At 45.7% G+C, this 13098-nt stretch overlaps 1 protein-coding gene across 1 annotated transcript in view; it reads right to left on the bottom strand.

The window, feature by feature from the left end:
• The window catches only part of KIT (KIT proto-oncogene, receptor tyrosine kinase), a 72347-nt gene that overhangs the window by 24416 nt on the left and 34833 nt on the right, over positions 1-13098 (bottom strand). Inside the window, exon 8 of the mRNA XM_006274133.4 lies at positions 383-497. Coding sequence (XP_006274195.2) covers positions 383-497 — 115 coding nt within the window. The remainder of the gene's footprint in view (positions 1-382; positions 498-13098) is intronic.

The raw sequence follows: 13098 nt of genomic DNA, 5'->3' as shown, positions 1-13098 counted from the left end.
CTGCCTCTGACCCAAAATGCATCATTCTGGCCCACAGCCAGAAAGGGTCCCTAGCACTGGTCTACTCTGTAATATACACTGAATATCCTTCACTGAGTAAGCACTGCAACCAAACCAATGATATAGACCTGAAAAAACAAGGAAGCTGCAGCAAGAAGTGGCAGTAACTAATTATCTCTATTTACATTCATTCCTATGGGGAAATGGGTTTCGCTTAGCGCGGTTCCACTTAACGCTTGGTTTTTCCGGAACCAATTAACAGTGTTAAGCGGGGGTTGCCTGTATTTGACTACATTCTCAACCAACTTATTTCAGCTTCCTATTGTTTGACTATTAAGTGTGGGGCCCCAGGTAAGATTTATGTTACTGTCTTCTCACTTACCTCTGCTCAATTCCTGGACAAAAATACCACTCTACTGTAGGGGCTGGGAAGCCAGCTGCCACACACTGGAGCATGCCATTACTGAGTCTGTCTGAAGAAAGAATCTCTGGTTTTGCTGTAACAAATCAAAGTGAACTGTTATGCTTCAGGTCAATATGTAACCTGCATTCCCATTACATTTTAATTCAGGTCCTAAGCTTACCCAAAACTACATTTAATTACCATGGGAATAATGTACATAAAGTTATGCACATGAATGTATGCAGAATCAGGGTCTGAATTACCATATTTCACCAATTATATCACTTTAGCATTGACAACCTATGAAAATATACTCAACTTAAAAGTTTATATTGACTTTCTGGGTTAGATTTTAAGTATCTTTACCTTTGTCATGTTCTTGGTTTCTGCAAAAATTTTAAATCACAGCAAAAGCAGAGAAATTGAGTGTAACACACATACAAATGCTTTCCATGTTTTGAACACTAATGAAATTTCAGTTTTTCTGCTGATCACCTAACTGGCATGCAGGGAGAACACTACTTTTTCATGATTTTCTGAGTGTATCTGCCAAACCATGCTTGTACTGTCTGTCTGTATAAAGTATCATAGCCAGGAAAGGAACTTTAGCAAAATATACCAGTATTTATTTGTACGACCCAAAAGTAGGGATTTATTGTACACTGAACCTCCCTGCAAGCTCTCAAGATCACAGCAAATACAGTAGAAGAAGCTTGTAATGGGTTACTGAGAAAATTAAATGCAAATATTGAAGGCAACTGGCTAAATGGATAGATGACATACAACAGTTAACAGCGATATACAAATACTTTATTATTGGGATTTTAAGGTGTGCAAAGCTTGTTTTTAAAAGCTTCTGAATTTACGAGACAAACTTAATTTTTAAAGGAATATAGAAGAACTCTAAAACGCAAGCCACAGTTGACTTGTTACATCAACAAACATTTTAGTGAGTTTTTTCTATTTCCTATGATGCTATAGTTTGCTTATTAAATCAAGAAACAACAACATTTCTGTTGTTTGTTTAAAGATTATGCAAGCACTAAAGGAGAACATAGCAATACAATTGAATTTAGATTGATCTTAGCATTTTTTTAGGAAGGGGGACTGCCTATAAGAGTTTTGAGAAACTTTTCTGGAACACTAAATAAAGATTCATTTGATGGAGAACCTGGATTAAAAGGCTTATTTATCACCATTCCTCTCCAATATCTGAAATAGAGATTGATGAAAGATTCAATCTAATCTTTAAAGGCACTGATCAATTTACAGATAAAAAATGGAAAGATCTTTACTAATGTGTTATTTTTTACAGATAGGATCAGATTCTAGTGTGTTGTAAATTTATCAAGCTATGCTGACTCTAATGAAGATACTGATCTACACCAGTTAAGATTTGCATACTATAACTTGTTTGTACCAATATTTTCACTGTATAATGTACTTGTTGACTGAATTGGAGACAATCACACATATGCATGTCTTCAATCATGTACCACCAACTAACGAGTCATATAACAGGAATTTCTTCCATCTAAATTTGCATGTAGTGTTTGATGCAAAGCATCAAACAAAGTGCTAAGATAGACTGGCAACATTGCTCATTCAGTGTAGACATTCTGGTTGTGCACATCTTGAACAACAGGGGAGTTTATGGAAGAGATGCAAGTATTCTTTTTAAATTCAACTGCAAAAAAGCCATATTCAGAATGTTTTAAAAAGTAGTTAGCCTGGGACCCAGATGTACACATTTCTTTTGAAATACAAAGTGTGAAGTAGGCAGCATAACCATCCAACACTAATCATTGCTAAAAAGAACTGGAGAAATTAAAAGCATTAAATTAAATTTATGAATAAAGTAAACATGAGATACTGGAAAGTACCACACTGGGAGAGAGGCCTGAACCTAGATCTTTCTGGCTTTGGATGGAGGAAAACAAACCAACGTGCAGGTTTACTGTTCAGTAAAATCTCTAACAGTACTCTAACATGAAAGGGAGAAAAATGAGACAGTGAGCTGGAACGTGATCTGGATTACACTACCATAGGGAGTCAAAAAAAGTGAAAGGTCCACACAAGCCATCCAGGACACTAATCAAGATATGGCAATTCTTTTAGCCCAGCACACAGAGCAAGCATCATATCCAACTGCTTTGGACTCTCCAGACTAATTAACCAGGTAACTATTTGCAACAGGAGCAACTAGAGGCAGCCTGTGGCAGAAGTCCACACCATGGCTCAGACTGTGGAGTCACAGCAAGACATCTTGAACAATGCCACCACACCTTGGCAGCAACGAAGTGGCCCAAGTGAAATCAGAATAAAGGTCTCCATTTAAAATCATCATTTAGCTACACAACTTAAAATCTGCTGATGTTACAGCAGTTTCTCCTTTACAGAATCCTTGTGAGGGCAGGTTAAAGGACCCAAAGACAAAGGGCCATTTTAATTTTCTGTAAGCAATTTCATTCTTCTGGGGTAGCCTCTCTCCCCACTACAGAGTTCTTTCTAGGGTCATCTGTCTAATGGGAATGAAGGGGTATCATTTTAAGGTAGTGGAGAGCTGTATCTATTCTGTCATGTGCAATAGTGAAGCTACCACACAGACACTCCCATTTGTGCTCCAGCTCATTTTAGACTGAGTGGGGGCATGGTCTGTAGCAGAGGGTTGCTTCTCTCATCATTTGTATCTTGTTTCAAATGAATGTGGAGTAAATAGGATGAAACATGGGCCAGCTCTGACAAGTATAGACCCAGATTCTCTTTAAGTGGTCTTCCTCTGAGAGATAATGTACTATGATCGGTTTTATGACTTCCAATGTCTAATTATCCTCAGTATCTGGCAGGCTCTTAATGACTATATGTTTATATGTTGCTTACTTCTTTGGTTATAACATGTTAATTATTTAACGTTTCATTAAATTGTTCTGTACACGTATTATTTCCAATAATAATCAGTCATTAAATGCTTTAAATCTCTAATTTCATTAAGTTTATTAAGTGTTATTCAGCCTTTATTGTTGTGGATTCCAAGCATAAAAAACAAAACTTAAAGAAGTTGTTCCTACATTAACATGGTTGATTTAATTAATTTTATTACAAATCTCCTTTTCCTCATTAACATAGGAAAATAAATACCTAAAGGTAATATTTTACTGTCACTGTTTATAATTATCATCAGAGAAAGGACTTTCTTTCTGTAACTACGTTTTCTAAATTGGTATTAGTCTCTTTAAGACACTATGGTGACCTCTTGTGTGCACTCTGCATTTTCAATAGGGTTTTCTGATGGTAAGGTGAAAGCTGAATTTGGCATTATGTGACCTATAATGTTGTGCTCATGCTGTGCCTATTTGTCCCTCTGTAGCATTTTTCAGAACTGATAACACTTTGTTGATTTTCATTACATTTGAAAATAAGTTTAAAAACAAGTTAACTAACTGCTAGATACACTGTATCTGCTGCTCTGGAATAACTGTTTTTTTTATTTGTTAGTCCCTTTACATACTAATCTTCAATTTATAATTTTATTTTTGGCTTTCATAGCTCCTTCCTTTATAAGGTAATTTATATTATATTTACTGCAAAGAAAGCCTTCATTTAACAATTCTACATCATTTTTGATTAACATATGCTTCTGCTGCATTAATTTTAATCCAAGCCAAATATTCTTTGGAATTTCAGATCTTCTGGCAGCTGGTTTCAAATGGGCATTTAGGGTTTGTTGTAAAAGTGAAATGATCCTCCATCTGCTTATAAATAATAGTTAACCTGGTAAAACACTAAATAGTGTTTACTATCACCCCTGTCTGAGTCAGAGTCACATGCACTAGAGAATGGGTGGGCAATTATTTCTGCTGGAGGGCCACTTAATGAATTTTGGTGAGCTGCCAAGGGCCATAGGGGTAGCCCCACCCTTTGACAGGTGCCCTGCCCCCTGGTTGCCATCTTGGGACTGGAAGTCATGACCCCTAATTCCTGACCTTTGCCACTGGAAGTCCCTCCCCTTGCCCCCAGAAGTACTCCTTTTGGGAAGCGGGTTTGCCATCTTGGAACCAAAAAAGAAACCAAATTATATACTAACAATCAACATTAACAATAACATTTTAATTTTATTAAAAAATATTGTCCTGATTTGTGCGTTTGTGTTGCATATATAGAAGTGATTGCATAATACTTCAAAATTAAGTCTTACTCTTGTATACTGTGGGGGGGTATGGGATTTGTGAGGGGCTGTGGGTGTGTGTATGTGGGGTGGGTGGGAGGGTGTAGGGGTATGTGTGGATATGGGAGGGTGGGTATGTGTGGGTGTGTGTGAGAATGGGTATAGGGTTTGTGGGGTGCGTGGAGGTCGGCTGGCTGGGGGGTGTGTGGGGTGGTGGGTGTAAAGTGTGTATGGAGGTGTGGGTGCATGTGTGTGGTGGGGTGTGTGTGTAGCAGTGAGTTGGGTCCCCCCCCCCGATGTACGCGGGTATGTGGGGGGGTGTGATTGTGTATGAGCAAGAGGGAAAGGCTACTTTTCCCCCCGCGCCAAGCAACAGTTTCTGCCTAGCCACCATTGCTGCTCAGCCAGGGCAGACAAATCCGGAGGCGGCGCAGGGAGGGCTGGAGTGAGGCTGTGTGCGTGGGTCCCCACTATTACTGTAGGGCTGGGACCAGCAGCAGTGGCAGCCAGGAGCCGCCACTGCCTGTGCTGCCTAGAAAGGCAGTCTAGCCTCGGGGCTGCCCCAGCAATGCTGTGTGCCCAAGGGATGGCAGGACATGCCACGGCCAGACAGTGCCTGGGCCAAGTGAGACTGAGGGACTCACCGTGGCCAAAGACCCTCCTCAGGCCATATTTTGCCCACCCCTGTATTAAAGACTGCACCCCAGCAATCTGTGCAGAATTCCAACTGATTTCAGTGGCCATTCCTCATTCAGAATTGGATGAGAATCCTGACGTCAGCCACTGGGATGAAAAGTTATGCAGCTACTTTATAGATCAAATCATATAAAAAAAGGTATTGTTATTCTTTGTCTTTCATTATTAAACAATGAACACTTTATATAAAACTATGCAACTAAAAATCAGCATTTTAAAGAAAATTGTCTACAATGCTCAAATATATGTCACCCTTGCAAAACAGAAGACTGCCAAAAAAGATTTATTTAACACCTTTTACAGAAACTAGAGACTACTTGGAATTGTTTTATTATGCTGTATTTAGTTATTTAAAACTTCAATACAAATCATCTCTAAGGAAATTAACAGTTTCTACAATGTTTGCAGTCCCAATCCATGCATTGATGCTATGGCACTTAGGAAATGCTGCATGCCTCCTTTGAGGTATGCTCTAAACTCACATTATCTTACAGGATTGGGCCCTACTTAGAAAAGAAACTGTTGCTTTAATAGTCCAGAAACTGGATATAAACAGCTGAACCAGGAAGGAAGGAAACTGCATTATTAGAGGTCATAAGCCTGGGCACCCCCAGATAAATTAAGTTGTTTACTTGTACGTGGGCTGCAGCTGAGAGATTCTCATCTTTATCATTCCTGCAGCCACATAGTAATCTCTAGCTTGAAAATTACTACTCACCTGTTAAAAAAACCAAAACCTGGAGCATCTACTTAGTGCACATGCTGTAAGGAACTGACAAACTACTTATGGACAATATATATAATGTCCCAAATCTAAAAGCATCAGTTTCACAGAACTGGCAGTAGCAATTCCTTTGGCTCCCTTTCAGAAGTAGGCCACTTGTGCAAGAATAAGTTCTAGTAGTTCTACAAAACAGCGCCATCTCACATGACTGTTTCCCATGCCCTTCCTGGCTGGTGAAGGACATCCAAGATTGCCCAGTCTTTCTGAACTACCATTTCTGAAGTTAGAAGACAAACAATACAGATCCACACACTGGTAGATCAATGAAAAAACAAGATGTTTCAAACTGCCTGTCTGCTGATATTGCAACAGAATGCCTAGTGGTAGAAATTGTTAGTGTACAGACCTTCATTTAGTTGCTTTCAAAGCAAAAACACCCTGATCATCACAGAGGAGTTGAACCACTGCCCAAGGGGACCCATCTGCCAAAGACACAGGGAACACTACCCCATAACTGTCCTGCATATCAGGGAAAGGCTGGGGATGGGACAGTTGGAGGGCAGGGAGGAGAAGAGGAGAGGAGTAGCCACTGTCCAGCACATCCCCCAGACTGGGGAGAGGCTGGTCTGGGGAATGCGTGGGGAGCATTACCATTGAAATTAAAGGCAGTCCTTGACTTACGACTTGGAATTACAATGAACGGCACTTATGATGTTCAGTGGCAATGTGTAGGGGGTTCACGTGCACACAGAGCGCTGGTGCTCCCCCTGACTGGCCATGCTCACTGCTTAGGCAATGGGCCTGGGGGGTAGGCAGGAGCGCCAGTGCCACCCCTGCAAGTGCCAGCCGATCACTGCACCCACTCCCAGAAGCGGTCACAGCCACCCCCAGAAGTAGCTGCAGTAATTGGCAGCAGAGATCGGCTGTCGTGGGATTGGCCATGGGGGTCCCCCCAGGCAGCGAGATCAGGTGCAGGGGGTCACCCCCCCGGACAATGCAACTGGCCACGGGGGTACACTCCCCCCAGTTGGTAGGATTAGCTGTGGCCTCCCCTCACCCCAGTAGGTGGGACTGGTCACAGGGGAGGCACAGACTAAGGTGGCACCAGTTGCCCATGATGGCTTTTATAAATTGACACCGTCTCAAAGGTCTGTCTATGTTGACTTTACAACACTCGATACAGCTGCATCCAGCTGGTAAGTCTGTTGTGGTGGAAGGGGAGGGGGAAGGGAAGGGGCATGGGGGAGCACATCAAGGCCCCCCACAGTGAGAGAGGGAGTGGGACAGGGGCTGGGGCAAGTGCTGCCCAGGCAGGGTGGGGTGGGCTCAGGATGGAGCCACAGTTTGTCCAGAGGGTGTGTCGGGCTCCCACCACTGCTCCCACCACTTGTCCAGGAGGGCATGGGGGAGGTGTGCCCCCAGATCTGTGTGGAGCAGGGTGGGTCCAGGGTTGCACTGGGCTGCGATCCAGGCGGGTGGTGGCGGTGCTGGAATGGGGGCTATGGTGAATTTTCAGATGGTTGCAGCTCCCCATAGCCCCCGCTCCACTGCCCGCCCCAAGCGCAGCCTGGCCTGCCTTACCCCATGCAGATCGAGGGGCAGACGTCCTCCCCCCCATTTCCGCCCAGACAAGCAGCGGGTGTAGCAGCAGGAGAAACTGGCTGAGCTGCCAGATGAGCAGTGCTCAGTGGTGGGAGCCATCCCTCCCTCCCTGCACCCCCCAGATGAGCCGCAGCTCCATCCTGTGCCTGCCCTGCCCCAGCTCGGCAGTAGGCCTGTGCAAAGAGGGAATATTTGATTTGGATTCGGATTCAGACGATTCAGAGGACAGTGATTCTAGTCGGAGATTTGGATCACTGTCCTGAATTGATTTTGGCCGAATCAGCTTTGGAAGATTCAGCACTGATTCAGATAGGCTGGGGAGAGGCAGGCACAGCCGGGTGGCTCCTCTGACTCTGCTTGCCTATCCCCGGACAGGGGGAGCAATGCGAGAAGCCCCCATGGCTGCCCTGCCGGGCTCCATCCCCTGCCTGGCCCCAGCCTAGTCCCGGCATTTCAAAAAAAGAGCCCCATAGTCACTGGCCACAGTCGATGACCTGGTGAGGGGACTGTGGGTTCTCGATCACCTGGGTGATAGCGATCATTGTCTACTGGAATTCACTATCCAGCGCAGGGTGTCAAAGGCCTGCAGCAGGGCAGTAGCCCTTGCCTTCAGGAGGGCCAATTTCAATGAGATAAGGAGATCTGTAGGAGAGGCACTGAGATCCCAGAGGGTAGGGGAGTTGGGAGTCCAAGACAAGGGGTCGTTCCTTAAGGAGACGATCCTCTGTGCCCAACAGGTGACAGTCCCACCGTGAATCAAAGGGGGCAAGAGTGCTCAAAAGCCCCCATGGCTCACCAAAGACATTCAGGAACATCTGAAAGCTAAAAAGGAGGCAAACCCCTGGTGGAAGGGAGGGGCCATCACCAAGGAGGATTATACCTCCATTGCTTGGGATTGTAGGGGGGCTGTTAGGAAGGCTAAGGCGGAGATGGAACTAGAACTAGCGACCAGGATCAAAGATAACAAGAAGACCTTTTTTAAATACATAGGAAGTAAAAAGGAGGCACTGGGTAACGTTGAGCCCCTGCAGGACATGCCTGGCAATCTGGTGGTTGCACCAGACGAGAAAGCTGACCTCTTTAACAAATTCTTTGCCTTCATTTTTCTGAGCAAGGACTGGGACATCCCCCCACTGGGGCTCCGGACCGACTCATGAGAGGCACCTCCAGCCCTAGGGTCAGAGAGGACCTAGTTAGAGAAGGCTGAGAGGGGATCTGGTGTCCGTCTATAAACTTACCAGGGTGGACCAGCGAGGAAAGGGAGAGGGCCTGTTCCCCCAAGCACTACCCAGAGTAAATAGGAATAACAGCCAGAAGTTGATCAAGAGTAGGTTCAGGCTGGACATCACAGTAGGAGGCACTACTTCACGGTCAGGCCGGCTAGGATCTGGAAACAACTTCCAATGGAAGTGGTGCTCGCTCCTACCTTGGGGATCCTCAAAAGGAGGCTAGACAATCACCTTGCTGGGGTCATTTGATCCCAACATTCTTTCCTGCCCATGGCACGGCGTCAGACTTGATAATCTGCTCAGGTCCCTTCCGACCCTATCACCTATGAAACTGCACCTGCACAATGGGGCAGCTGCCACGTGGGGGGTGATCCCATTGCCCCACACTGTGCAGGAGGGCTCTGCCATGAGCTCCCAGAGGCCCCAATTGCTGCTGCTGATGCAGCTGGTGAGTGTGGGGCTTTTTTAAGTGCCAGAGGCTGGGCTGGGCAGGGGAGCCATGGGGGCTTCTCCCATGGCTCCCCTGGCTGTGCCTGCCTCTGCCCCGATGTGGGGAGCTGTGAGGGCTATGCCCTGCTGCCGCTTGACCAGCCGGCATGGGGCGGGGGGGAGGGGGGAAATGAACAATGCAGACACGGCTTGCTCCAGGCGGCAGCAGGGCATAGCCCCGCTCCCAGTGCCACTGCGCCTGCAGCAGCCCTGGGAGCAGGGGCTCTGCTCTGCCACTGCTTGCTAGCCAGTGTGGAAGGTGCGGGGAATGCGGGATGTGGGTGCAGTAGCACTGGAAGTGGGGGCTATGCCCTGCAGCCGCTTGCCCCCTTCCACCTGGAGCGAGCCGTGCCCGCATCCTGCACCCCCTCCGCCCCCTTGCTAGGCAGCTTGTCCCAGCCCAAGCCCCAGCCCCAGCCCCAATCCCTCCCTCCCCCAACACCAACAGATTTACCAACTGGAGGCAGCTGTCAGTTGCCTTTTTAGTCTATGGCCGAATCTCTGAATCGGCCAAATCTTTTCCGAATCAATTCGAAGCATCCAAATTGATTCAGAGCTTTTACTTGATCTCCCAATTCAATCTGGATTCAGAGATTCAGTCCCTGAATTGGGCCAAATCTCTTCCGAATTGAATCAGCTAATGAAGCTTTGCACTGTCCTACTGGGCAGTGCTTGCCCCAGCCCCAGTCCATCCCTCATTGCAAGGGGGCCTTGATGTGCCCCACCTCATTCCTCCCCCCATTCCCCTTCCATCACAACAGACTTACCAGTTGCCTGCAGCTGTATCAAGCATCTTAAAGGAACCAATCTCCCATTTATAACATTGCTCCTACGGGAAAATTGGTTCCGAGTTACAATGTCTCGACTTAAAACACAGTTTTCAGGAACCAATCATGCTGTAAGTCCGAGGACTGCCTGTAAAGCATGGCAAAGAGCATAGAAGCCAGAGAAGTGTTCCATTTGGTGCCTGATAACTTTACTTCTGATGATGGAACTGGGAAAGGCTAGGGAATTTTTTGAAAGTCGGGAGTGGAGCAGAAGGGTTGGGAATGTTTCTCTCAAGGTTTGATCCTTTTAAAGTATAGGCTGTAACTGTTGAATGTTCCTTCTTATCAGTCAAGTGTGGGATAGTAGGTGACTACCAGGGATGTATGGTCAGTAGGGTTTTCCTTCCGTCTGGTACAGGTTAATAGGAGGGATTTGGATGGTTCTTTCAAATATATGGTCTAGTTCTCTGTTGGAGTATCCCTGCTGGGTAAACTTTCTAGATATCAAGGTCCACACCAGGGATGGCAACATACAAACCAATCACAGACCACCATTCACACCCAGCAGTCTGGCCCTTGCATACCACTTTTTCTGCTCTGCAGAGACACTTGTGACACTTGTCACTAACCCAGAAACAGCTTTTACCATCAAAGGGTGTGTGTAGATGAAATGGGGGCCCTAAATTGAAGTGGTGGGTTTTTAAAAACACTGCTTCAATTTAGGGTCAATTAAAACCTCGTGTCATGCACACACCCGACTTACCTGCCTCTCTGGCTACAGGGAGGGGAGGGCGAGCTGCCAGTGGGCGAAGCAGTCCCTGGGTTGCAGTGGGGCTGGTGCTTCCCTCTGCGGCAGTGGCATCCCCCCCCCCACCCTCCAAGCAGCACCTACCTGCAGGCATCCAGGTCAGGCAGTCCTGGAGGGCACCACAGCTGTGGAGAGAAGCACCAGGCACCTGTGCAGCTCAGGCAGATAGGCAGGCTCTGGGAGGGAGGAAAATCAGGTTTGCTGGGGGGGGGGGGGAGGGTCCCCCTCTTTTGGGCAAGAGCCTGCCTTTCTGAGCTGCTGCCAGGCTGCCTGCAGGGTTTTCTGCAGAGCCCCTGAGCTGCACAGAGCCTGGTGCTTCACTCCAAGTCATTTAAGGTGCGTTACACTGCCGAATTTGCTACAGCGGCTGTAATTAACGCGCAATATGCTGCTAAGGCGTGCAAACACCGACACCATTAAAGCAGTGCGAAAGCATTTAGCCCACTTTAAAGTGTCGTGCACACATGCCCCTCATTTTGTCTACACACGGCCATTGACACTCCATCCTATTTAATGAATAAGATCAGCAAGCACAAAGTGGGACATAACCCTGCCTTAAACATATACGCAAACCTGTCAATTAATTTCCACTGCCACCAAAATCAACACCTCAGATAAAAACATCAGAATCCACAACGTCTCTCCCAGACTGTAGCATCCTCTTCCAGCGCACCAAATGCTCTCAGTGAAATGATGTGGTTTAAGCTAGAGAAAAACAACGAATGATCATAAGAGAAAGACTGAATGCAGAGATTCAAACAGAGGTAGAAGAACACTTTTCACAGAACAGCCACTTCCTTTCTGACCTCAGAGTCCTCACACTCAAGGGATAGTTACAAAACACCACAGGTAGCAGGTCTAGGAACTAAAACTGGTAAGATTACTGAACACTGAAAAACAAGGACTAAACACAGACACTGATTTTATAATTCATTATAATCCACCTTATACCCTTACTAATCTCTCTGTATGCCTCAGATAATAGCAACAACCCTCTTCCCTCTTGAGTGTTCTTGCTCTTCCAATAATCAGGTTATCCTTTATATAAAGGATATTTTTTATTTTACATAAAGCATATCCTTTATGCTGAATTCCTCTCATTTGTTAGCTGCCTGATAATGTCTCTTTTCTCTTAGTCAACAAACCCCACTCCATTCCTCTAAGCCAGGGGTGTCCAACCTTTTTGAATGTGGGGCCGGATCATGAACTTTTTATCACCCAGTGGGCTGGCAAGCCATATTCAAAGACCTCACAGGAAGCCGTATCACATCACCCCTCCAAAAACAAAAGTATAGTGTTTACTTTAATTTCCCATTGCAGCACCTCAGGCCTCAGAAAACAGCTTGGAGGGCTGCATGGCGGCACGCAGGTCATATGTTGGACAAGCATGCTCTAAGCAGACTGGGCTTTTTTACAAGTGTAAGTGCCACAGCACTGGGCACCTTGAAAAGCGCCTGGCACTGCAATGCTTGCAGTTGTATAAGCAGCTAAATGTGTCAGCATAAAGAAAATGGCAGCGGTACACTTTTGAACTAAAACACTTTGGAGGTGCTTTAGTTCAAAAGTGCACCGCCGCCATTTTCCATGTGCTGATGCATATTTCACTGCTTATACAAATGTATGCGGCACAGCGCAGTGCATGTCAGCTTGCATGAGGAGCAGACTCGATTAATCAAGTCTGCTCCAAAGCAGATCTCCGGCGTGTCATGGGACAGAAAGATATGTGTATAAATGCCCACTGTTTTTATTTACACCTGGAGTTTTACCGGGTCATTGTGCTACTTGTTAGTTACCTGAGCCTTGTCTGCTTCTTTCTTTGACCTGAGGAATAGCACTTTATGCCTGAAAGCTTGCCTCAACTTTTCTCCCAACATGCAGTTAGTCCAATAAAAGATACCGCTTACAAAACTCTGTGCCTCCTGCACATTTCCTGGACTGTCAAGATTATATCATCACTCCACTGCTACCTTAAAATGAACAAGTAATTTCCTTTGCAATTCAGGTTGTATGCAAATGAGAACGAGAACTCTTTTCTCCTTAGTTCCCTCCAATACTCTATTGCTTTTAGTTTAATAAAACTGGATCTTCATTACATGGCAATATATGTCTGCTGAGCATGAAGTTCTCTTACAAAACGGTTTCACTGGGAAGAGAAGAGTTCCCTAAAGTTTTCTCTTCATACATTTTGAAGTTTAGCATTTGTTCTGAAGAATGT

Source organism: Alligator mississippiensis, chromosome 2 (genome assembly GCF_030867095.1).
Source record: "Alligator mississippiensis isolate rAllMis1 chromosome 2, rAllMis1, whole genome shotgun sequence".
Classification (NCBI taxonomy): domain Eukaryota; kingdom Metazoa; phylum Chordata; order Crocodylia; family Alligatoridae; genus Alligator; species Alligator mississippiensis.
Note: the sequence above shows the minus strand (reverse complement) of the source record. Positions and strands in the feature narration are given on the sequence as shown.